The 23,767-nt window shown below is 45.7% G+C and overlaps 1 protein-coding gene across 3 annotated transcripts in view; it reads right to left on the reverse strand.

The window, feature by feature from the left end:
- Positions 1-23,767, reverse strand: part of PAK1 (p21 (RAC1) activated kinase 1) — a 111,353-nt gene that overhangs the window by 23,531 nt on the left and 64,055 nt on the right. For 2 of the 3 annotated variants that reach the window (XM_053385445.1, XM_053385444.1), the window contains exons 2-5: positions 19,033-19,243; positions 13,412-13,512; positions 10,302-10,449; positions 8,932-8,969 (exon numbers count right to left, since the gene is read on the reverse strand). In XM_053385445.1, coding sequence (XP_053241420.1) covers positions 8,932-8,969; positions 10,302-10,449; positions 13,412-13,512; positions 19,033-19,222 — 477 coding nt within the window. In that variant the 5' untranslated portion in view covers positions 19,223-19,243. The remainder of the gene's footprint in view (positions 1-8,931; positions 8,970-10,301; positions 10,450-13,411; positions 13,513-19,032; positions 19,244-23,767) is intronic. The other variant, XM_053385446.1, reaches the window with a different exon arrangement.

The raw sequence follows: 23,767 nt of genomic DNA on the forward strand, positions 1-23,767 counted from the left end.
ACAGCCTGTACGCTGCTCTTTGGGGATGGGGGGAAATAATATTTTTTTTCTTGATTTCCCCCTCTAAAAACTAGGTGCGCCCTATGGTCCGGTGCGCCCTATGACGCGAAAAATACGGTAACTTGTGCGCCTTGAGTTTCACACACTTGGCAAAACAAATTTAAGACTATTATAAAAGGGACGGGCATCTGGGAAAAAAGACTTTGGCAATCCCACCCGCCGTTCAACCTAATGTGTTTGGATTAGATGCAATTTTCGCTGCAGGCATGATCCCCCAAACCTATGTGTAAGTTGTGGGCATAGTGTATCTGGATGGAAATGTATAGCAGGCCATGAGTTGAAGAAAATGTTTAAATTAACATTTGTAAAAAAAAAGAGAAAAAAGAAGCATTTTGGGTTAGGGATTGTAGGAAAAGACCTGCCAAGGAAAATCAAGAACATATTTATGTATGTGACAACAGTCTTAATAGCACGAGGATGGAAGAATGAAGAAACCCCGACAAAAGAACAGTGGCAAGAGAAACTGATGGACTATGCGGAACTGGCAAAACTGACGTACAAACTGCGTGATAAGGACAACTGTTTTGCCAAGGAAAGCCAAACTTTCCTCCTAATCTGTTTTTCTCCTGCTGGCAAACTTCAGCCGGCCTGTTTTCTTTCTTCCTTTCTTTCTTCCTTTCTTACTTTAAAGAAGACACTTTAAAAAAAAGAAAGGAGGGGGGGGGAGACTGTGGACCTTGAAGGAAGTAATGTTTAGAATCACAGAATTGGACGGGAACACGAGGATCATCTAGTCCAACCCCCTGAAATGAAGGAATCTTTCGCCCAACATGGGACTCGAACCCACTACCTGGAGATTAAGAGAACCGGGCTCTACCGACGATGTCACAAAAGCTAATGTATTTCAGGTCAATTTACTAGATCATGGGTGGGGGACGTTCCTGAGCCCGAGGGCCACATTCTCTATGGGGAAGCTTTTCGGGGGCCGCGTGCCAATGGTGGGCGGGGCCAGAGGCAAAACATGGGACCATGGATGTCATTTCGTATAGCTGGCTGCATTCCAGGCAGGCAGAAGTCAGAGATCCACAGAGGCAAGCAAGCAAGACAGAAGCATTATCAGCATAGTTGACAAGAGAACAGGATGGTCCATTGAAAGGGGTCTGGGTTCGAGAGAGGGCGCATTGCACCGCACAGCTGCAGTTTGCCCACCCACACGTAGATGGCAGGAAAGTACAGTGCTAATGTTGCAGATTTGCATCCTATAAAGTAAAAAGGTAAAGGACCCCTAGATAGTGAAGTCCAGTCAAAGGCGACTATAGGGTTGCGGCCCTCATCTCGCTTTCAGGCTGAGGGAGCCAATGTTTGTCCACAAACAGCTTTCCGGGTCATGTGACCAGCAGGATTAAATTGCTTCTGGAGCAACAGGACACCGTGACAGAAACCAGAGCGCATGGAAATGCCATTTACCTTCCTGCCGCAGTGGTACCTATTTATCTACTGGCGCTGGTGTGCTTTCGAACTGCTAGGTTGGCAGGGGCTGGGACAGAGCAACAGGAGCTCACCCCATCGCACAGATTTGAACCACCGACCTTCTGATCGGCAAGCCCAAGAGGCCCAGTGGTTTAAACCACAGCACCACCAGAGTCCCTATCCCATCCTACCCTATCAGGTGGTCAAAGCTCAAGGTCCCTTGGTGGAATGCAACACAGAAATCTTTCAGGTAACTCATGTGAATCTAAGCATGGGTAATTCAAGAATTATCCAGCCACCTAGACTGGACTGAGCAAAGAAGATACTCACGCTTAATATTTTGGTGGCAGCAAAGCTGGTCTTGGGGAAAAGGGACAGTATCTGTGTCTTCTATAAAGAATCACAAAACTGTGGATTGGGAAGGGATCCCAAGGGTCATCTAGTCCAACCCCCCTGCAGTGCAGCAATTTCGACTAAAGCAACCATGACAGATGGCCACCCAACCTCTGCTTAAAAACCTTCAGGGAAGGAGAGTCCACAACATCCCAAGGGAGTCCGTTCCACAAGGAATAACTTTTGGCGGCTCGTGAAACTGCATGTATAGATAAGGGTATAAATTGGGCATAATCAAGAAAGAGACATGCATTTGAATTATGGTGTTGGAGGAGACTCTTGAGAGTCCCATGGACTGCAAGATGATCAGACCTCTCCATTCTTAAGGAAATCAGCCCTGAGTGCTCACTGGAAGGACAGATCCTGAAGCTGAGGCTCCAATACTTTGGCCACCTCATGAGAAGAGAAGACTCCCTGGAAAAGACCCTGATGTTGGGAAAGATGGCGGGCACAAGGAGAAGGGGACGACAGAGGACAAGATGGTTGGACAGTGTTCTCGAAGCTACCAACATGAGTTTGACCAAACTGCGGAAGGCAGTGGAAGACAGGAGTGCCTGGCGTGCTCTGGTCCATGGGGTCACGAAGAGTCGGACATGACTAAACGACTAAACAGCAATAACAAGGAAAGAGACACGTCGGCCAATTAAATTATTCAAAGAAAAGGCAACCGTTTGCGATGTTTTGTAATCAGACCCGTGCTTCCAAAAGACTGTACCTTTCCCTAACTTCAGGTGGTGATTATAATTTATAAACAGCCATTTATTTTTAAAACGGAAGCACCGGGGGAGAGGGGAGGGAAGAGACCGTTTGCCACTGCTGCGCTTGAGAGCGAAGCGATTTCCCCCAGACTCGCTCTTTAGAAAAACCACCACCAGACGACATCAAAGGCAGTTCGTTGGCACAGCAACGTGCTCTTGCCATGCTAACGAAGGACACTTTGGCCGACGGCCCACGCCAACTGCTTTGATTGCTCTGGTTATCAAAACGCTCGCTGGGCACTTTCTCGCTCGCTCTCCCCGGACTTCTTTTGTTCGGGAAGCGCTGCTGTCTCACCTGCTGGGTAATAAGAACGCCACATGCCTTTTCTACCTGACAAATAAAACGCATCCCAGTAGCGATGTATGGAAGTGAGAGCTGGACCATAAAGAAGGCTGATCACCGAAGAATGAGACATGCTTTTGAATTATGGTGTTGGAGGAGACTCTTGAGAGTCCCATGGACTGAAAGAAGATCAAACCTCTCCATTCTGAAGGAAATCAGCCCTGAGTGCTCACTGGAAGGACAGATCCTGAAGCTGAGGCTCCAAGACTTTGGCCACCTCATGAGAAGAGAAGACTCCCTGGAAAAGCCCCTGATGTTGGGAAAGACGGAGGGCACAAGGAGAAGGGGATGACACAGGACGAGATGGTTGGATAGTGTTCTCGAAGCTACCAGCATGAGTTTGACCAAACTGTGTGAGGCAGTGGAAGACAGGAGTGCCTGGCGTGCTCTGGTCCAGGGGGTCACGAAGAGTCGGACACGACTAAACGACTAAACAACAACAACAACACATTCTACTCATGTAAAAACACCAGGCAGGCCCCACAAATAACCCAGAGATGCATTTTAAATAAAAGGACACATTCTACACATGTAAAAACACGCTGATTCCTGGCCCGTCCATGGGACGGATTGAGATTGGGCGATTGGGCCAGATCCAGCCCCTGGGCCTTAGTTTACCTATTCCAACCTCCCGCAGTGCGGGAATTGCAACTAAATCACTCATGACAGATGGCCATCCAACCTCTGCTTAAAAAGCTCTGAGGAAAGAGAGTCCACAACAATATCTTCGGCAGAAGAAAAATGAGCACGATCTCTCCAAAGTGAGAAAGCCACATGAATGTGTAGGTGTTAAATACAGATGTCTAATTTTATTCGTTCTTTGGAAGAGATGGTTTTAATGCAATTACATCATGCCTACTATTTTTCCTGCGCTTGTTTTCGATTTCAACTCGAGTGTGTGTGTGTGTGTGTGTGTGTGTGTGTGTGTGTGGTTTTTTTCCTTTCTTCCGGCAAGAACAGAACAACAACCACAGTAGCAAAACTAGATCAACTTCCCAATTTGCAAAACAGTTTTTCCAGCCCTGCCAGTTCCCCCTGACTTCAGATTCATTTCACACCCCCTCTGCCCTTAGGCCTCACCTGAAATTTTTAAAAGGGAAAGCAAACCTCTTGAGCTGCTGTCATTCGCGGCGGCTGAAAACAGGCCAAAATTCCACAGGTAAAGCGTGCCCCTGCCTGGAACTCAGTGCTTTATTGACCTGTGGAGTTTCTGCCTGCCGTCCAGCTGCTGGAGGCACTAACACTTATCAATAATAATAATAATAATAATAATAATAATAATAATAATTTATTTATTTATATCCCACCCTCCCCAGCCAAAGCCAGACTCAGAGCGGCTAACAAGAACAAAAGTAACACAACATTCTAAAATCAATCAATTTTAAAATCAGTTCAAAATCAAAATAATGGCAACCACTGGGCTAGAGTTCTATGAGGATTACCAAAGGAGTGGGTCAGACTCTGCCTTGTTGGATCAGTCCAAAGGCCCAGTTAGACCAGCATCCTTCTCTGGCCACAAGTAGGACCTGGGCACAACAAAACTCTCCCCCATTTGTTGTGCAGGTGAGAGTCAGGTTTCAAATCCCCACTGAGCAATGAAGAAAAGAAGCGGTCCTTATAGAAGCTCGGCCCAAGGAGTCACCGGCACTAAATGTTTAAAGCAGTATCTCAGCGCTGTAAACATTCATGGCTTGCCCCCTTCCGATAGCATCCTGGGAACTGAACTTTCTTAAGGGTGCTGAGAGTTCTTCGGGGACCCCTACTCCTCTCGCGGCGCTACAATTCAGCTGCATATTCCTGCATTGCTTGGGGTTGGACTAGATGATCCTCAGGGTCCGTTCCCACTCTACAATTCTATGATTCCCAATTAAATTAATAATAATAATAATAATAATAATAATAATAATAATAATAATAATAATATAATATAGGACCCTTGTACCTACGGGACCGCCTCACCTGGGATGCCCCGCGGAGAGCCTCACAGTCCATAAATAGCAACACCCTAGAGGTCCCGGGCCCTAAGGAAGTCCGATTAGCCTCAACCAGAGCCAGGGCCTTTTCAGCACTGGCCCCGGCCTGGTGGAACACTCTGCCTCATGAGACCAGGGCCCTGTGGGATCTGATTTCTTTCTGCAGGGCTTGTAAGACAGAGTTGTTCCGCCTGGCCTTTGGCTTAGAACCAATTTGACTCCCTCCCCCTCTTTCTTTCTTTTTTCCTTTCTCCTCCTGTGATGAGGCTGCATTTTAATGTTGTATTTAATCTTGTTTTTTTAAGTTGTATTTCAATTAACTTGTTTTTATTATTGGTTGTTAGCCGCCCTGAGCCCGGTCTTGGCTGGGGAGGGCGGGGTATAAATATTTTTATTTTTATTAATATTATTATAAATACCCCACCCATCCATCATAAAAAATTGTAAAACATCAGATTTTTTAAAAAAAATTCCCAATACAGGGCTGACTTCAGATTTCTTCTAAAAGCCAGATGGTTGTTTATTTCCTTGACATCAGATGGAAGGGAGTTCCACAGAGTGGTTTAACCTAAGGTTACCAGATTTTTTCCAATGAATTCGGGGACACTTTCCAACTTCCTGCTAAATAGATGGATTTTGTCAGGGGACTGATTTGTAAATCCGGGAAACGGGGACGTCTGGTAACCTTAGTTTAACCATCAAATCCTTCCTCCCCAGGAACTCTGGGATTTGTAGCTCTGCGAGGGGAAAGGGGGATGTCCTTGCAACGCTCTGCACCCATAACAAACTACAGTTCCCAATATTTTTTTGGGGAGGAGCCACGATTGGTATGAGACTGCTTTAAATGTGCAGAGCAGATGGGATGGTGGCAATCATCTACTCCAGTTGACCAAGGTCTAAGTTCCTTTCCCAGGAACCGCTGTGTGTGGAAATGACAGAGATTCAACTTCAGGCCTTCTGCATTCAGCACACCTGTTCCTGCTTAAGCCTGTCTTGATCGCCTAAGTCCCTTAGCCTGTCTCTTAGCCAATAATAATAATAATAATAATAATAATAATAATAATAATAATAACAACTTATTATTTATACCCCGCCCATCTGGCTGAGTTTCCCCAGCCACTCTGGGCGGCTCCCAATCAAATGTTAAAAACAGTACTGTATTAAATATTAAAAACTAGGCTGCCTTCAGATGTCTTTTAAAGATAGGATAGCTGCTTATTTCCTTCACATCTGAAGGGAGGGTGTTCCACAGGGTGGGCACCACTACTGTGAAGGCCCTCTGTCTGGCTCCCTGTAACCTCACTTCTCACAATGAGGGAACCGCCAGAAGGCCCTCGGTGCTGGATCTCAGTGTCTGGGCTGAACAATGGGGGTGGAGACGCTCCTTCAGGTATACAGGACCGAGGCCGTTTAGGGCTTTAAAGGACAGCACCAACACTTTGAATTGTGCTTGGAAACATACTGGGAGCCAACGTAGATCTTTCAGGACCAGTGTTATGTGGTCCCGGCAGCCACTCCCAGTTACCAGTCTAGCTGCCGCATTCTGGATTAATTGCAGTTTCCGGGTCACCTTCAAAGGTAGCCCCACATAGAGCGCATTGCAGTAGTCCAAGCGGAGATAACCAGAGCATGCACCACTCTGGCGAGACCGTCCGCGGGCAGGTAGGGTCTCAGCCTGCGTACCAGGTGGAACTGGTAGACAGCCGCCCTGGACACAGAATTGACCACCTCCATGGACAGCTGTGAGTCCAAAATGACTCCCAGGCTGTGCTCCTGGTCCTTCAGGGGCACAGTTACCCCATTCAGGACCAGGGAGTCCTCCACACCCGCCCGCCTCCTGTCCCCCAAAACAGTACTTCTGTCAGGATTCAACTCAATCTGTTAGCCATCATCCATCCTCCAACTGCCTCCAGTGAGTGTAAGTGAGGAAACTGGCCAAAATAAAAGCCTCAGCGCCTAGGGCTTGCTGATCGAAAGGTCGGCGGTTCGAATCCCCGCGGCGGGGTGCACTCCCGCTGCTCGGTCCCAGCGCCTGCCAACCTAGCAGTTCGAAAGCACCCCCGGGTGCAAGTAGATAAATAGGGACCGCTTACCAGCGGGAAGGTAAACGACGTTTCCGTGTGCGGCTCTGGCTCGCCAGAGCAGCGATGTCACGCTGGCCACGTGACCTGGAAGTGTCTTCGGACAGCGCTGGCCCCCGGCCTCTTGAGTGAGATGGGCGCACAACCCCAGAGTCTGGCAAGACTGGCCTGTATGGGCAGGGGTACCTTTACCTTATACTATGACCACCATTGGGGTAGCACAGAAAAGGTATCTTAAAGGAGATTACCCATTTACTTGCACATCTGCCACGGTGCGATGGGAGAGGTGGAGGCTGGAAAACGAAGATGTGATGCAGGGATGGGGAGCCTAATTCTCTCCAGCTGTTCTCAGGCCCCAAAGGCCACCAGCCCCAGACATGATAGGAGCCACAACTCGAGTGCCACAGGCCCCCATCCCTGATGCAACAGCAGCTATCACAATGCTCTCTTTATGCCAATGACATCGGAGGGACCTAACCACACACAAACTGGGAAGCAGGGCAACAGATAATCCAAAACCCCACATACCTATCACCCCTTTCCCTTCAGAAGAGGACATAAAGTCTTCTCACACATTCCGCTGAAAGCCATCAAGTATTTGGAGATGGCGTTTGTAAGCGGTCCATGTTTCACAAGCATACAGGAAGGTTGGTAGCACAATAGCTTTGTAAACAAGCATTTTGGTTTCCCTGCGAATGTCGCGGTCCTCAAACACTCTGCACTTCAACCGGGAGAAAATGGAAAGATTCTGTCAACGGCGTCTCCACAAAATTCTACATATCACTTGGGAAGACAGGCGAACTAATGCCAGTGTACTGAAAGAAGCAAAGATCACCCGTGTCGAAGCAATAATTCTTCAACATCAACTTCGTTGGACTGGTCATGTTGTTCAGATGCCTGATTTTCATCTTCCAAAGCAACTACTCTATTCCAAACTTTAAAATGGAAAGCATAATGCTGGTGGTCAACAAAAGAGGTTTAAAGACTCTCTCAAGGCAAATCTATTTTAAAAAATGTAGCATGTACACTGACAACTGGGAAACACTGGTCTGCGAGCGCTACAGTTGGAGAACAGCCTTTACCAAAGGTGTCATGGGCTTTGAAGACATTCAAACTCAGGATGCAAGGGAGAAACGTGCTAAGAGGAAGGCACGCTTGGCAAACCCTCACCGTGATCAACTCCCACCCGGAAACCTATGTTCACACTGTGGAAGGACGTGTGGATCCAGAATTGGCCTCCACAGTCACTTACGGACTCACTGTTAAGACTGTGTTCATGGAAGACTATCTTACTCGGCTACGAGGGATCGCCAAAGAAGAAGAAGAAAATTTGGTGTAGTGATGGGTTAATGGGGAACCTGTGGCTCCCTAGATGCTGCCATGCTATCTGGGGCACATGCAAACCGGAGTCCCTCAATATTGAAAGCATCACAGGTTCTGCATTCCAAGTGATGATGATAGAGCTTGGCAGCGCCCAACAACCAGCAGATTGCCAGAAGAGAGAAGAAGAGTTTGGATTTGATATCCCGCTTTATCACTACCCAAAGGAGTCTCAAAGCAGCCAACAATCTCCTTTCCCTTCCTCCCCCACAACAAACACTCTGTGAGGTGAGTGGGGCTGAGAGACTTCAGAGAAGTGTGACTGGCCCAAGGTCACCCAGCAGCTGCATGTGGAGGAGCAGGGAAGCGAACCCGGTTCACCAGATTACGAGTCCACCACTCTTAACCACTACGCCACACTGGCTCTGTGGCACTGGCACTGCCAGGTGCTTAGGAACCACTGATCAAGGTGGTTTTGCAGACCCCAGATTCCCCACCCCTGAGTTAGGGACATATCAGCCTCCTGGTTTTAGTGCTCACTCTGCCTGCGACTGCAGCCTTTGATATAGCTACAAGACTGAACTTCGACTTACCAGTGTGTTGGAGGAGTTATAGTCTTCTGCAGATTTATCTGGAAGGGGAAAGAAAAACAGAACACCTTCAGATGAAATCAAATTAAAACCAAAGGCAATCCCGATCAAACCACTGAAGACATATTTTCTCCAATCACCAACAGAAAAGGCAAAGAGACTAAATCTGCAGAGCCACTAGTTTCAGAACAACCGTTCCTCCATAAGAACTTTGTAACCTAGAGCTAGTGCTGGAGTTTGCTTTCTTCCTCCTCCCTCCCACTCCCTTTTCCTTTTGTGATGTTTCTTTTCCAATTTGAGGCCGAAGGCAGAGAGCATCTTAGAACTGACCACTGCAAGCTGATCTGGCTGAAGAGTGGGGTAAAAATACTTTAAATAAATAAGGCTTACACACTTTTAGTCCCCCGTCCAAGACTTCTCGGGATGAGAGGCTTAAACGTCACATTAAAGGTAAAGGTAAAGGAACCCTTGACCATTAGGTATAGTCGCAGACGACTCTGGGGTTGCGGCGCTCATCTCGCTTTACTGGCCAAGGGAGCCGGCATACAGCTTCCGGGTCATGTGGCCAGCAGGACTAAGCCTCTTCTGGCGAACCAGAGCAGCGCACGGAAACGCTGTTTACCTTCCCGCTGGAGCGGTACCTATTTATCTACTTGCACTTTGACGTGCTTTCAAACTGCTAGGTGGGCAGGAGCAGGGACCGAACAACGGGAGCTCACTCCATCATGGGGATTCGAACCACCAACCTTCTGATCGGCAAGCCCTAAGCTCTGTGGCGCCACCAGTGTCCCTAAACGTCACATTGAGGAAGGGAAAAACACACCTGCTTCAACCACCAAGAGCACCTACTATCTCATTTTTAATCACTTAAAACGTTCAAAAACCAAAGCGTGACTTCTGATTGGCTGCAGGAAGCTCCTGCAGCCAATCAGAAGCCATGGAAGCCCTGTTGGACATTGGGCTTCCAAAAGAACGTTCGAAAACCGGAACACTCACTTCCGTGTTGCGTTCGTTCAGGAGCCGAAATGCCCGAGAACTAGGCTGTTTGAAAACCAAGGTATGACTGTACTGTTGAATTTACCTTAATCCCGCTAATACACACACACACACACACACACACATATATATATATATATATATATATATATATATATATATATATATACACACACACACACACATACACACACACACCCCACCACCACCACCAGAACATCCAGCCGGTCGATTTTTAGCCAGGATATGTGCAAATTCTCTTGGCATCTCAAAAAAACAACAAATATCCCACAGGCAAGCCAAGTAAAAGCTGACCATGCGCACCTGACTACCTGTGCAAGGAAGGGTTTCTCATCCATCCATTCATCATGACCTACCTGTGAAGCTCATATACTTCTGGCTATTGGAGGTCTTTTTGGAATTGTAGAACTCTAGGACGTCGAGCACGGCCTGAGGGTTCTTCTTCTGCTCCGATTTGGTGATGTTGGAGGTTTGCAGCAAGCGGGCCCATTGCTCAGGCATCCCCTGGGAAGAGGGCAAGCAGCGCAGCCATGAGGACAGTTTTGTAGCAACACGGGAAGATGCCTTACACAGAGTCAGACCATATAGCTCAGTACTGTCTGCACTGAACGGCAGCAGCTCTCTAGGATTTCGAACGGGGAGAAATCCTGGCCATGGCTGGGAATGCCAAGAATTGAGCCTGGGACCTTCTGCACGCAAAGCAGAATGTAATAAATAATGATAATATTTTATATTTTTTATTATTATTATTATTATTATTATTATTATTATTATTATTATTATTATTTATACCCCGCCCATCTGGCTGAGTTTCCCCAGCCACTCTGGGCGGCTCCCAATCAAGAGTTAAAAACAATACAGCGTTAAATATTAAAAACTTCCCAAAACAGGGCTGCCTTCAGATGTCTTTTAAAGAGAAGATAGCTGCTTATTTCCTTCACATCTGAAGGGAGGGTTTTCCACAGGGCGGGCGAGACTACTGAGAAGGCCCTCTGTCTGGTTCCCTGTAACCTCACTCCTCGCAATGAGGGAACCGCCAGAAGGCCCTTGGCGCTGGATCTCAGTGTCCGGGCAGAACGATGTGGGTGGAGACGCTCCTTCAGGTATACAGGACCGAGGCCGTTTAGGGCTTTAAAGGTCAACATCAACACTTTGAATTGTGCTCGGAAACGTACTGGGAGCTAATGCAGATCTCTCAGAACCGGTGTTATGTGGTCCCGGCGGCCACTCCCAGTCACCAGTCTAGCTGCCACATTCTGGATTAATTGCAGTTTCTAGGTCACCTTCAAAGGTAGCCCCACGTAGAGCGCTTTGCAGTAGTCCAAGCGAGAGATAACCAGAGCATGTACCACTCTGGCGAGACAGTCTGCGGGCAGGTAGGGTCTCACCCTGTGTACCAGATGGAGCTGGTAAACAGCTGCCCTGGACACAGAATTAACCAGTTCCTCCATGGACAGCTGTGAGTCCAAAATGACTCCCAGGCTGCGCACCTGGTCCTTCAAGGGCACAGTTACCCCATTCAGGACCACAGCAATGGCTGCAGTTTTATTGCCTTAAGCATTCCCACACGTGCAACTCACGCATAAAGAGCAGCCTTTATGCTGGTGCCAAGCTGGTGCCCTCTGGATATTGTGAACTAAAGCTTCCACCAGCTCCTGCCAGCACAGCTGGCCAAGGCTGCTTAAAAGAGCACAAGGTGTGCTTTTTTTATGGAGGGGGCGGGGGTCAAAATCAAGGTGCCACTCAGTTCAGCATGCATTGTTAAGCGAGCCGCCATATTTCAACAGTTAGGGCGCTCCCTGCTCAGCCATGGGTGAGCGTAGCTCAGCTACCTTCTCTCACAGCCCCTCCTACCGCAGAGTAGGGCTGGGAGATATATCAATAGATCATCCAAAACCACTTTGGAAGTCCATATCGTGATGTCGATTCCATAAATTGGGTCCTCCCTTAAAGAGGGCACGTATTGCAATGAGACCTGGACAACCGACACCCTGTGTTGTGGGTGTGTACGATTGGTCAGCCACAACACCCGATTGGTAGGTCCTTCGTAAAAGGTAAAGGTAAAGGGACCCCTGACCATTAAGTCCAGTCACAGACGACTCTGGGGTTGCAGCGCTCATCTCGCTTTATTGACCAAGGGAGCCGGCGTACAGCTTCCGTGTCATGTGGCCAGCATGACTAAGCCTCTTCTGGCGAACCAGAGCAGCGTACGGAAACACCGTTTAACTTCCTGCTGGAGCGGTATCTATTTATCTACTTGCACTTTGACGTGCTTTCAAACTGCTAGGTTGGCAGGAGCGGGGACCAAGCAACGGGAGCTCACCCCGTCACGGGGATTCATACTGCCGACCTTCTGATCGGCAAGTCCTAGGTTTAACCCACAGCACCACCCGCATCCCAGGTCCCTCGTAGCTGGGTGCAATCTGGCCAACGGGACGCAGTCCAAACGGTTCAAGGGACCTATTTATGCCCATGCACGTGACCCATAGCTTCCTCTTTCGGCGGATGCATTCAGAACACCCGCCCACCTCTCCCTACTTTTAGGGCTTTGCGCTTGACCTTGCTATGCCGTCGTGTGTCGTCTGTCATTGGGACAGGGGCATGGCAGGAATTTCCCCCACTTGGCTGATGGGCTGTTGCCATTTGGGTTTCGCCTGCCACGTAGCAAATCGTCACAAATTGAAAGGTTGCGGATAGGCAGTGGTTCGGGTGATAGGGATGGGAGAAAGCTCTCGCCATCCCTATGTGAAGGGTATTCCGTTAAAGGAATCCAGGGGCTTGATGGTTTGGTCAACCCCTGTGAGGGGGTTGTGCCCGTGCCTGAGTCCAGGGGGACATTTGGGTGGCAGAGATAGCCTGTACCTGGCTTTCCACTTATCCAGGTGTTCACCCTTGGCTGACCTGTGCCGGAACCCTGGGTCAGCGCTACCTGCATGGCAGGGAGCTAGTCGAACCAGAGCCTATGCAACCACTCACTTTCTGTAATCAATAAAGTTGTGGCCTAAATTCTGCCAAAAACCAAAACCAAAATTTGAGTCAAGTGTGAATTTATTTAGGGGGGAGGTTTTTGAGCTTGAACATGGCAATATATCGCGAATCACGCTCTGTGTGTGTGCGCTATGCAAAAATCAGCTGATGTCTACAAAGCTGTATCCTTATTTCAGACATCGTGATGTTATCAGTATATCGCTGGTGATAATATTGCAGTCCTGAAAACCAGGTATCGCCCAGCCCTAAAACGCAGGGTTGTTGCGAGGATAAAAGAGCGAGGGGTAGACACCACGGTGAGGCCCATGAATGAATCACTGGGTAGAGAGAAAATAAATACCCCAACCTTCAGTTACTAAACAGATCACGGATGGCCTGCAGTTTATATCCATCCGCAAAGCAGGTAAGAACCATCCACCATTTCCATTCATATCTCTCGCTGCCGCCCCTCACCCGAACTGTCCCCCGTTCTCCTTACCGTGAATTCGCCTGTGACAGCATCAAACCCAACGTGAATCGTGTGCTCAAAGTCGGAAGGGAGTGAGATCTCAGGGCGCTCTTTCTCCTTCTTCTTGTTGGCTGTTTGAAGGGGAAGAAAAAAACCATCCCCAAAAGAGAAGGAACTACGTTAGCCAGCACTGTTACTGTCAATTTATATGGACAGACAAGATAGTTTATACTTGCTGCAAATCAAGTCTTACTGACTAGTGATTTAAATCAAATCCACCCTGGTTTGGAAAGCTCTGAGCCATGGGGAAAGAAGCTGTCATATTGATAAGAGGATTGGCGCACAAGATGGAATAAGCCCCCACTCCCAGGTCTTTCTCAGCACAGACCAGAGAGCTCATGTTGACGATCAGCTGCAGGCTGCTGAACTACAACTCCCATAATCCCTGGGCATTTGCCAGCCTGGCTGGGGACGATGGAAGTTGGGCTCTGCAACATCTGCAGGGCACCAGGTTCCCTATTCCTGCCCTAAGCAGTTTAGGAGCAGGTTATTTGACTTTAGCCACACGGACCTGCTAAACCTCAAGAGCACTTGCACTTAGCAAACTACGGTTCCCAGGATGCTTCGGGGGGGAACCGTGACTGTAGAAAGTGCTAATGAAGTCCTTTGAATGCATAATGCAGATGGGGCATTAGTGAGCTAATAGCTACTACGGTCTCCTAAACAAGAGGGTAGGGCTGAGACTGATTTTTTTTTTAAATCCCCCAAGTTTTGTGGGCAGGCAGAAATCCAACTGGTATGGCTCTTCCTCAGCTAGAAACCCAAGAACATGGAAAGGTTGCTCTTGTGGGCTGTGTGTGACATGCAGCTGTCAAGCATGGAGGCGGCTAGGGGAGAGGAAGGAAACTCTTAATAACATTTTAGAGTTATATACTTAAGAAGTTTTAGGAGGAAGTGCTGAACTGTATAACTCTGACTGTGCAGAAAAAGTTAAATCTCTCAGCAGAGAATATTCTTTCGAATGATATACCTGCAGTATGGAAACTAACAACAGGACACCGAAAATTCTACGTGCCCTGATGGTGACCATTTTCCTTTCTCCTTCTGTGATGTGGACTTCCCTGGTTTTTTTCTGGCCCACGTAGGACCAGTCTGGATAGTTGGCCTTGGGGAAGATTTGACGTTTTCATCCCCAAAAAGTTTTTGATTTGAGTGTCTACTAAAATAAGGCTGCATTTTAATGTTGTACTTAATCTTGTTTTTAAGTTGTATTTTAATCAATTGTTTTTACCTGGTGTTAGCCGCCCTGAGCCCGGTCTTGGCTGGGGAGGGCGGGGTATAAATAAATTTTATTTTTATTATTATTGTTATTATTATTATTATTATTAAGAGTGATATTGACGAATTGGAAGAATATGAAAACCTTGAATCAATGGATTGGCATAACAACAACAACAACAACAACAACAACAACAACAACAACAACAACAATAATAATATTTTTTTATTTATACCCCACCCATCTGGGGTATACTTGCAACTTATGAATGGTCTGCTTACAGATATACTTTGTTTGGATATATATGATAACATTTGGAATGTCGTAGGCTATTAACGTTTATATATGCATTAGGATAATAATAACCCTATATCAATAATAACCCTATATCAATTTATGTAAGAATGTATTATGGGAGTATATTACATTGCATTTTTGAAGATTCTCGTCCCCCCTTTCTTTTACACATCTTTGTTCTCCCCCCCCTCATTTCCCCCCCTTTTTTCTTCATACCACTCTATTTCTTTTAAATGGTAATTCTTTCAGTAAAAAACATGAATATTAGAACACAATTTTTTAAAGAACCTTTCGGAGTTAGCTCTTAATTTTCACATGGTATTTTAACGCTATCCTAAAGCCGTTAAAATGCAGAAACCTATGCTAACTAGGGGCACTGGGCTGCCCACTTTAGAGAGCCCCCCTAAATTAGCCCAGCGTGGAAGGTTCTCTACTAATGCCATTAACTCTTTCTGTGTCCTTGCATAAGCAGTTTAAAAGCAAAACACACGACTGCAGCTACGGAGAACTACATTAATTACCTTCAAACCCTGTTAAATACCACTGGCCCGTACATTGTTATGGGATGGGGGTGGATTACAAGAGCATACGAGCAACAGATGGTTTTCGCTGTCCAAAATCCGAAGAGCTTTGGCGGTCTGAGTCTGAACGCATTAAAATATTAACGCTATAATCCTTTTTTTCCCTTTTCTCTCTCTCCCCCCCCCCCCCCCGCAATGCTAAAACACTGTACAGAGCAGCGTGAGGCAGGAGCTTTCGGGGATTAGCAATTTTAAGGCCCGCTGAACCCGGATTTGCAATCTAATCCCTTTTGATAGCGTTTGTGGGAATTTTCGACGGGGCCTTTAAAAGCAAGGCCAGAACTTTAAAACTTTTACAACCAGGATTCTTAAAAGCGGGCATCTCCCTTCTCTAACAGGTTAATCTTCCCCCAAACTGGTAGAAGGTTAGCCAAAAACCAGAGATTTCCACCAGGTTGTTGTGCAGAAGATCATGGCATGCTGGGATGCCAAATATAGGGGGCCGAAGGTATTTGTGGGTAGGGGGCCGAGCTGGGTTAGATTACACTCCCTCTGGAGGAGGGGGTACGTAGTTTAGGGGTACTTCTGGACCCTCAGCTATCGCTTGGTCACAGTGGCCCAGCTGTTCCGCTATTTGGACAGGGATAGCCTAACAACTGCTGTCTATGCTCTGGCAACCTCTTGGTTAAAGTAAAGGTAAAGGGACCCCTGACCATTAGATCCAGTCGTGGCCGACTCTGGGGTTGCGGCGCTCATCTTGCTTTACTGGCTGAGGGAGCCGGCGTACAGCTTCCGGGTCATGTGGCCAGCATGACTAAGCCGCTTCTGGCGAACCAGAGCAGCGCATGGAAACGCCGTTTACCTTCCCGCCGGAGTGGTACCTAATGATCTACTTGCACTGGTGTGCTTTCGAACTGCTAGGTTGGTAGCAGCAGGGACCAAGCAACGGGAGCTCACCCCGCCGCAGGGATTTGAACCACCGACCTTCTGGTCGGCAAGTCCTAGGCTCTGTGGTTTAACCCACAGGGCCACCCATGTCCCTTAACCTCTTGGTTAGACTACTGCAATGCATTATACTCGGGGCAGCCCCTGAAGACAGTCTGGTGCAAAATTCGGCCGCCAGGCCACTCACTGGGACAAGACAGTTGAGCACTAATCCTGGCTCGACTAAACTGGCAGCCAATTGGTTTCCAGACATGATTCAAAATGCTGGTTTTGACCTATAAATCCTTAAACGGCTCAGGACCAAAATACCTCAAGGACCGTCTCTCCCCATATGAACCGACCCGGCCCCTGCGACCATCATCTGTGGCCCTTCTTTGTGTGCCTCCCCCAGGAAAGGTCCAGAGGCTGGCAACATGGGCGCCATCATTATATAACTTTGGGTGCCGGGCAAAAATATTTCTCTTCTCCAGGGCTTGGGCTAGTTAAATAATCTATTGCCTTTTAAATGTGTGGGGAGGGGGGTATTATTTTGCTTGTTATGTATTTCTGCATTTTTATACTGTGAAGCGCACCACGATCGTCGGATAAAGGGCAGCATATTAATTTAATAAAGAAATAGTAAGGAAATACTGTACAAGGTACGTTTTCGATGTACGAAGCCCTACATAGCTTGGGAGGGGCAAAATATTCCCACATATCCAACCGATTGCTGTGTTTTGCGGGAGTGCACTCCATGGCTACCATTCTATCAAGAAGGTCTATCAAGATCTCTCTCCTATTAGTATCAGAGGGGATGCCTTCTCTATCAGCTTTTCAGCCCCTGTTAAAGGCATTCCTCTTTCAACAAGCCTTCTAAAACCCTTATCCCCACTGGCATCTAACTTGGAACTACAGTCGCATCTTGGAAGCTGAACGGAATCCGTTCCGGATGTCCGTTCGACTTCCAAAACGTTCGGAAACCAAAGTGCGGCTTCTGATTGGCTGCAGGAAGCTCTTGCAGCCAATCAGAAGCCATGGAAGCCCCGTCAAACTTTCAGCTTCACAAAATAGTTGGCAAACCACAATAGCCACTTCCAGGTTTGCGATGTTCGGGAGCCAAAATGTTTGGGAACTAAGCTGTTTGACTTCCAAGGTACGACTGAATACTGATTTTGTGTCTGTGCAGTTGCTTAAAAAAAATATCTATTTTTTAAAATTGTTTTCCAATAAGCAAGATGTTATATATTTAACTGTTTTATACATATATCAAAAATCACTTTGGGTGTGCCTCACAGGAAGCAATTCCTTCAGAAAGACTTTATTAATGTCCTGGTCTCCCTTTCTGGCCTCTCTCAAAGTCGCTGCTTACGTCTGAGTAAATATGTCAGATCCAAAACATATTTACTCAAGCCGCAAATTCTCTCGCTTAAAAAAAAAAAAATCCACCCAAGGACGTGTCTTGAGGATTCTAGCCTCAATTAGAATTCTAGCTCAAGATTGCAACTTAAGCCCAAGAGTAAACAATCTTGACTTGCTGCTAAAAATATGCAGAGGGTTTGTTTGATTTCTTCACGACTGAAGAAACAGCAATGAGTTTCCCTGATCTGACTTGCAGAAGCCACATCTCCTGCCGTTAGAAGAGTTTGCTTTTTAAAAGGCAATGTGGCTGATAGACATTCAACAGGTTAGGCATTTCCCAGCATTGAGATGCAGCGGTGTCGAAGCTTCACCTGTTGAGCTTTGGCCTGTCACAGAAAGAGCCCTGCCAGAAAAAGAAGGGTGTGAAACCAGGATTGCAAGGGGCAACAGAGGTGCCTTGAGACATGGCTCTGTCAAACGATCCAAAGGGCTTGGATTAGTCCAGCATTGGACTAGATCAGGGACAGCCAACTCTCAACAGACTGCAATCTATTCACAGTATAAAAAAGCTGGCATTGATCTACCCATTGTTGTAAAAAGACTGGCAGTGATTATTATTATTATTATTATTATTATTATTATTATTATTATTATTTATACCCCGCACATCTGGCTGGGCTTCCCCAGCCACTCTGGGCGGCCTCCAACAAAATATTAAAATACAGTAATGCATCAAACATTAAAAGCTTCCCTAAACAGGCCTGCCTTCAGATGTCTTCTAAAAGTCTGGTAGTTGTTCTTCTCTTTGACATCTGATGGGAGGGTGTTCCACAGGGCGGGCGCCACCACCGAGAAGGCCCTCTGCCTGGTTCCCTGTAACTTGGCTTCTCGCAGTGAGGGAACCGCCAGAAGGCCCTCGGCGCTGGACCTCAGTGTCCAGGTAGAACGATGGGGGTGGAGACGCTCCTTCAGATATTTAAGTTGTGGAGTTTTTTTTAGTACCTGTTGGACATGACTGGACTAGATGATCCTTGGGGTCCCTTCCAATTCTGCAATTCCGAGACTCCAGAAACACAGAATCCTAGAAAGGTGGGGTTGGAGGGGAACCCAAAGGTCTCTAGTCCAACACCTGGCAATGCAGGGAATCGCAGTCACCCAACCTCTGCTTAAAAACCTCCTCTTGGAAGTGCAGCGGTTTCACGTGGAGCAATTCTCAAATGAAATCAATGAGTGAGCGAGCGAGCAAAAGGCAGAAAACGAGGCCAGCGTACTTTTGTCTCCCGGTAAGATGGAGCGGTAAAAGCGGTCCCTCTTCTTCTTCTCTTCCGGATTAGGAGGCAAAGGTTTGGAGCCGTGGTTCAAGGGTCCCGCCTCTTTGTTCCCGCTGCCTATCATCGTGCTGGTGTTCCTCATTGGAGGAGCCGGGGGCTTGTCTTCTGCTTCTAGGCCATTATTGGACATCTTCAAAGACGACAGCTACAACTAGGATCAAAAGAAACACGGGGTTTGGACACGGTCAATTGAGGCTCACGGAAATCAGGCAGAGGCGGGTATACCGTATTTTTCCATGTACAGTCATAAAGGTAAAGGGACCCCTGACCATTAGGTCCAGTCATGGTTGACTCTGGCGTTGCAGCGCTCATCTCGCTTTACTGGCCGAGGGAGCCGGCGTACAGCTTCCGGGTCATGCCACTTCTGGTGAACCAGAGCAGGGCACGGAAACGCCGTTTACCTTCCCGTCAGAGTGGTACCTATTTATCTACTTGAACTTTGACATGCTTTCGAACTGCTAGGTTGGCCGTGCAACGGGAGCTCACCCTGTTGCAGGGATTCGAACAGCCGACCTTCTGATCGGCATGTCTTAGGCTCTGTGGTTTAACCCACAGTGCCACCCGCGTCCCCTATGTACAGTCATACCTCGGGTTAAATATGTACATAGGTAGGTACAGTCATACCTCGGGTTAAATATGCTTCGGGATGGCACAATCTAAACCTAAAGGTATGGCTGCTGCTGATGCCTTGGCTCAGGCTCTGAGTAAAATAAATGAGTCTTTGGACAAAATAAGTAGACAACTTGCCGAGGCATCGAATAAAATCGATCAGAACACCACAAGTATTAATCAAAACACCACAAGTATCAATAATTTGGGTCAGAAAGTAAATACTAATACTGAGACTATCCAGAGATTAGTTCAGGAATCATCTTCAATACGAAAGACAGCTGATGAGGCAAAAGAAATTGCAACCTACACAGCCACTGTGGTAGAAGAGAAGATACCACCAATACATAGACAACTACAGGATCACAAATCAACTCTTTCTATGATTGAACTGAGAGAGAAACAGACAAATTTAAGGGTCAGAGCGGTCCCTGAATTGGAGAAAAATAATTTGATTGAATTCCTTACAAAGCAATTTGCAGACTTTTGGAATCCAGATTTAGAGAAAGACAGTTTCAAGATAGTGAGTGTTTTCAGACTTGGGAAAGGAGGGAGAAAGAACAAAGTAAGAGACTGTCTGATTACCCTTCGAACAAAAGAGGAGAGAGATAAAATTTTGAGTCTGCACTTTCAGAAAACCTTGGTAATACATCAGTCAAGAGTGGAGTTATTCAAGGATATTCCAAAACATCTTCTGGACCTTAGGTCCAATTATAAAGACTTGACTGCACTGCTGAGAAGTAACAGAATCCTCTTTAGGTGGGAATTCCCTCAAGGTCTGTCTTTCAGTTATAAAGGCAAGAAGATAAGAATAAAATCAGAGGACGACAAAACAAAATTTTGGAGAGACCACGGAGAAGACTTGCAGAAGAAAGCTGAAGGAGAGCTAAGAACACTTGTAAGCGAAACCTTGGATATACCAGATCTCCGTCCTGAATTAAAAGAGCGGTTGAAGAAGGTGATACCACCAACAGAACAGGAACAGGCACTGGGTGCAGTTGGAGGAGAAGCATAGTACCTACATCATGGCTCTGCAACTACTAAGTTGGAATTGTAATGGTCTAAACTCCCCTCAGAAGAGGAGATCTGTGTTTCATTTATTAAAAAAGGAGCAATTGGATTTGATTTGTCTACAAGAAACCCATATAACAAGATTACACAGGAAATTATTGGTTAACAAAAGACTTGGTCAGGAGTTTATTTCATCGGACAAAGTGAAAAAAAGAGGAGTTGTCATATATGCAAAAGAAAGATTGCAACCGAAATTTATATTTAAAGATGACCAAGGAAGAATTGTGGCAGTCGATATTCAAATACAGGGAGAGAAATTCTTGATAGTAGGTGTTTATGCTCCAAATGAGGGGAAATCTGAATTTTTTAAAAGGTTGCATGAGACCCTGATGGACTATATGGATTACAATGTCGTTTTGCTGGGAGACATGAATGGAGTGGTATCTACACATATGGATAAAGCACAAAAACAGGTAGTCACCAAGGATGGTAGACTACCGAAGACCTTTTTTGAGATGACAGACAACTTGGATCTAGTGGACATTTGGAGAATAAAGAACCCCTTGGCTAAGGAGGGAACCTTCTTTTCTGAAGCCAAAATGACATGGACTAGAATTGACCAAATATGGGTAACTAGAGGAATGGCACCAAAGATTAAGAAAGTGGAAATCTGCCCTAAAACCTGCTCCGACCATAATGCTGTTAAGATGGAGATGAAATTAATATTAACTGGCTCCTTCAGATGGAGGATGAATGACACCTTGTTTAGAGATGAAGAAGTTTTAAAGAAGGCCCAAAAAACCTTGAGAGACTACTTTGAGATAAATATGAATACTGATGTGGAAAAAAGAGTAATCTGGGATGCTAGTAAGGCGGTTATGAGAGGGTTCTTGATACAACAGAATGCACTAAAAAAGAGAACCCAGAATGAGAAGAGGGGAAAAATTTTGGAGAAAATAAAGGAAGGCAGAAAAAAATTGAGAGTTAAACCCAAGTCGCAGGAGATTTTGAGAGAAATAAAGTTATACCAAGTGGAACTCATGAAAATGATGAATCAAGAGATTGAATGGAAAATTAAACAAATGAGACAAAAGACATTTGAGTCAGCTAACAAGTGTGGGAAACTCTTGGCTTGGCAAATGAAAAAAAAGACAAAAACAAAACACAATTACAAACTTAGAAGTTGAAGGAAGGAATATACAGAACCCAGCTGAGATCAGAAATTGCTTCCAGAGGTATTTTAAACAACTATATACACAAGGGCCACAGAGAGAAATTGATTTAGACCAATTTTTGAAGAAAAATGGACTACAAAAAATCTCTCAAGAAAACAAATTAATGTTGAGTGATAAAATAACCGAACAGGAGATAGAAGGTGCCATCCAGAATATGCAATTGGGTAAATCTCCAGGACCGGATGGACTGACTTCTAGATATTACAGATCTTTGAAGGAATGGCTAGTGCAACCTTTGAAAGAAGTCTGCAATGAGATAATGCAGGGGAGAGTGGCACCAGAGTCGTGGAAGGAAGCATATATCACACTTGTACCGAAAACAGAGACTGAAAAGACTCAGCTCAAGAACTACCGTCCCATATCGCTGCTTAATGTGGATTATAAAATTTTTGCAGACATTTTAGCAAAAAGACTAAAAAAAGTGTTGGTGGAAGATACATAAAGACCAAGCAGGTTTTCTCCCAGGAAGACATCTCTCTGATAATGTGAGAAATATAATTAAAATTATAGAGAAATTGCAAGAGAATATAAATACTAAGGCAGTTTTGATATTTGTGGATGCGGAGAAAGCCTTTGACAATATTTCTTGGACTTTTATGAAAAAAAACCTACAGGGTATGGGGGTAGGCCAAGGTTTTGAAAATAGTATAAGTGCAATATATTCAGAACAAAAGGCAAAATTAATTGTGAACAATGTGGTGACGGAAGAATTTAAAATAGAAAAAGGGACACGACAAGGTTGCCCAATTTCCCCATTGCTTTTTATATCGGTTCTGGAGGTTTTGCTGAACATGATCAGAAGGGACCAGTTGGTTAAAGGTATACAGGTGGGAGATAGACAGTACAAACTGAGAGCATTTGCAGATAACTTAGTATTGACTTTACAGGAGCCAGAATCTAGTGCTAAAAGGGTTTTAGAACTGATTCAAGAATTAGGTCAGGTCGCTGGGTTTAAACTGAACAAGTAAAAAACCAAGGTTTTAGAGAAAAACTTAACACAAACCGAGAGAGAGAGGTTTCAGAATATGACAGGTTTAACAGTGGTCAAGAAAGTTAAATACCTGGGGATCAATATGGCAGCAAAAAATGGGAATTTATTTAAAGATAACTATGAAAAATGCTGGGGCGAAGTGAAAAAAGATCTAGAAATATGGTCAAATTTGAAACTTTCTTTGCTGGGCCATATCGCAGCTATAAAAATGAATGTATTGCCGAGAATGCTGTTTTTGTTTCAGGCATTGCAAATTGTGGACAAGATGGATTGTTTCAAGAAGTGGCAGAGAGATATTTCAAGATTTGTTTGGCAGGGCAAGAAGCCTAGAATAAAATTTAAAATATTAACGGATGCAAAGGAAAGAGGCAGATTTGCCCTGCCAGACCTTAAACTTTATTATGAATCAGCAGCTTTCTGCTGGTTGAAAGAATGGCTACTTCTTGAAAACACAGACATTTGGGATTTGGAAGGTTTTAATAATGTATTTGGATGGCATGCATATCTGTGGTATGATAAGGTCAAAGCGCATAAAGCATTTAAAAACCATATTGTTAGGAAAGCATTGTTTAATGTTTGGATAAGGTACAAAGATCTATTGGAAAATAAAACCCCAAGGTGGCTGTCACCGATGGAAGCGAAAGCTCAGAAAAAGCTCAATATGGAGGCTAAATGGCCGAAATATTGGGAAATTTTGGAACAAGATGGAGATAGATTAAAATTGCAGAGTTTTGAGAAACTAAAGAATAAAGTGCGAGATTGGCTCCATTATTATCAGATAATGGAGGCATATAATCTGGACAAGAAAATTGGCTTCCAGGTGGAAAAA

This window comes from Podarcis raffonei, chromosome 4 (genome assembly GCF_027172205.1).
Source record: "Podarcis raffonei isolate rPodRaf1 chromosome 4, rPodRaf1.pri, whole genome shotgun sequence".
Classification (NCBI taxonomy): Eukaryota; Metazoa; Chordata; class Lepidosauria; order Squamata; family Lacertidae; genus Podarcis; species Podarcis raffonei.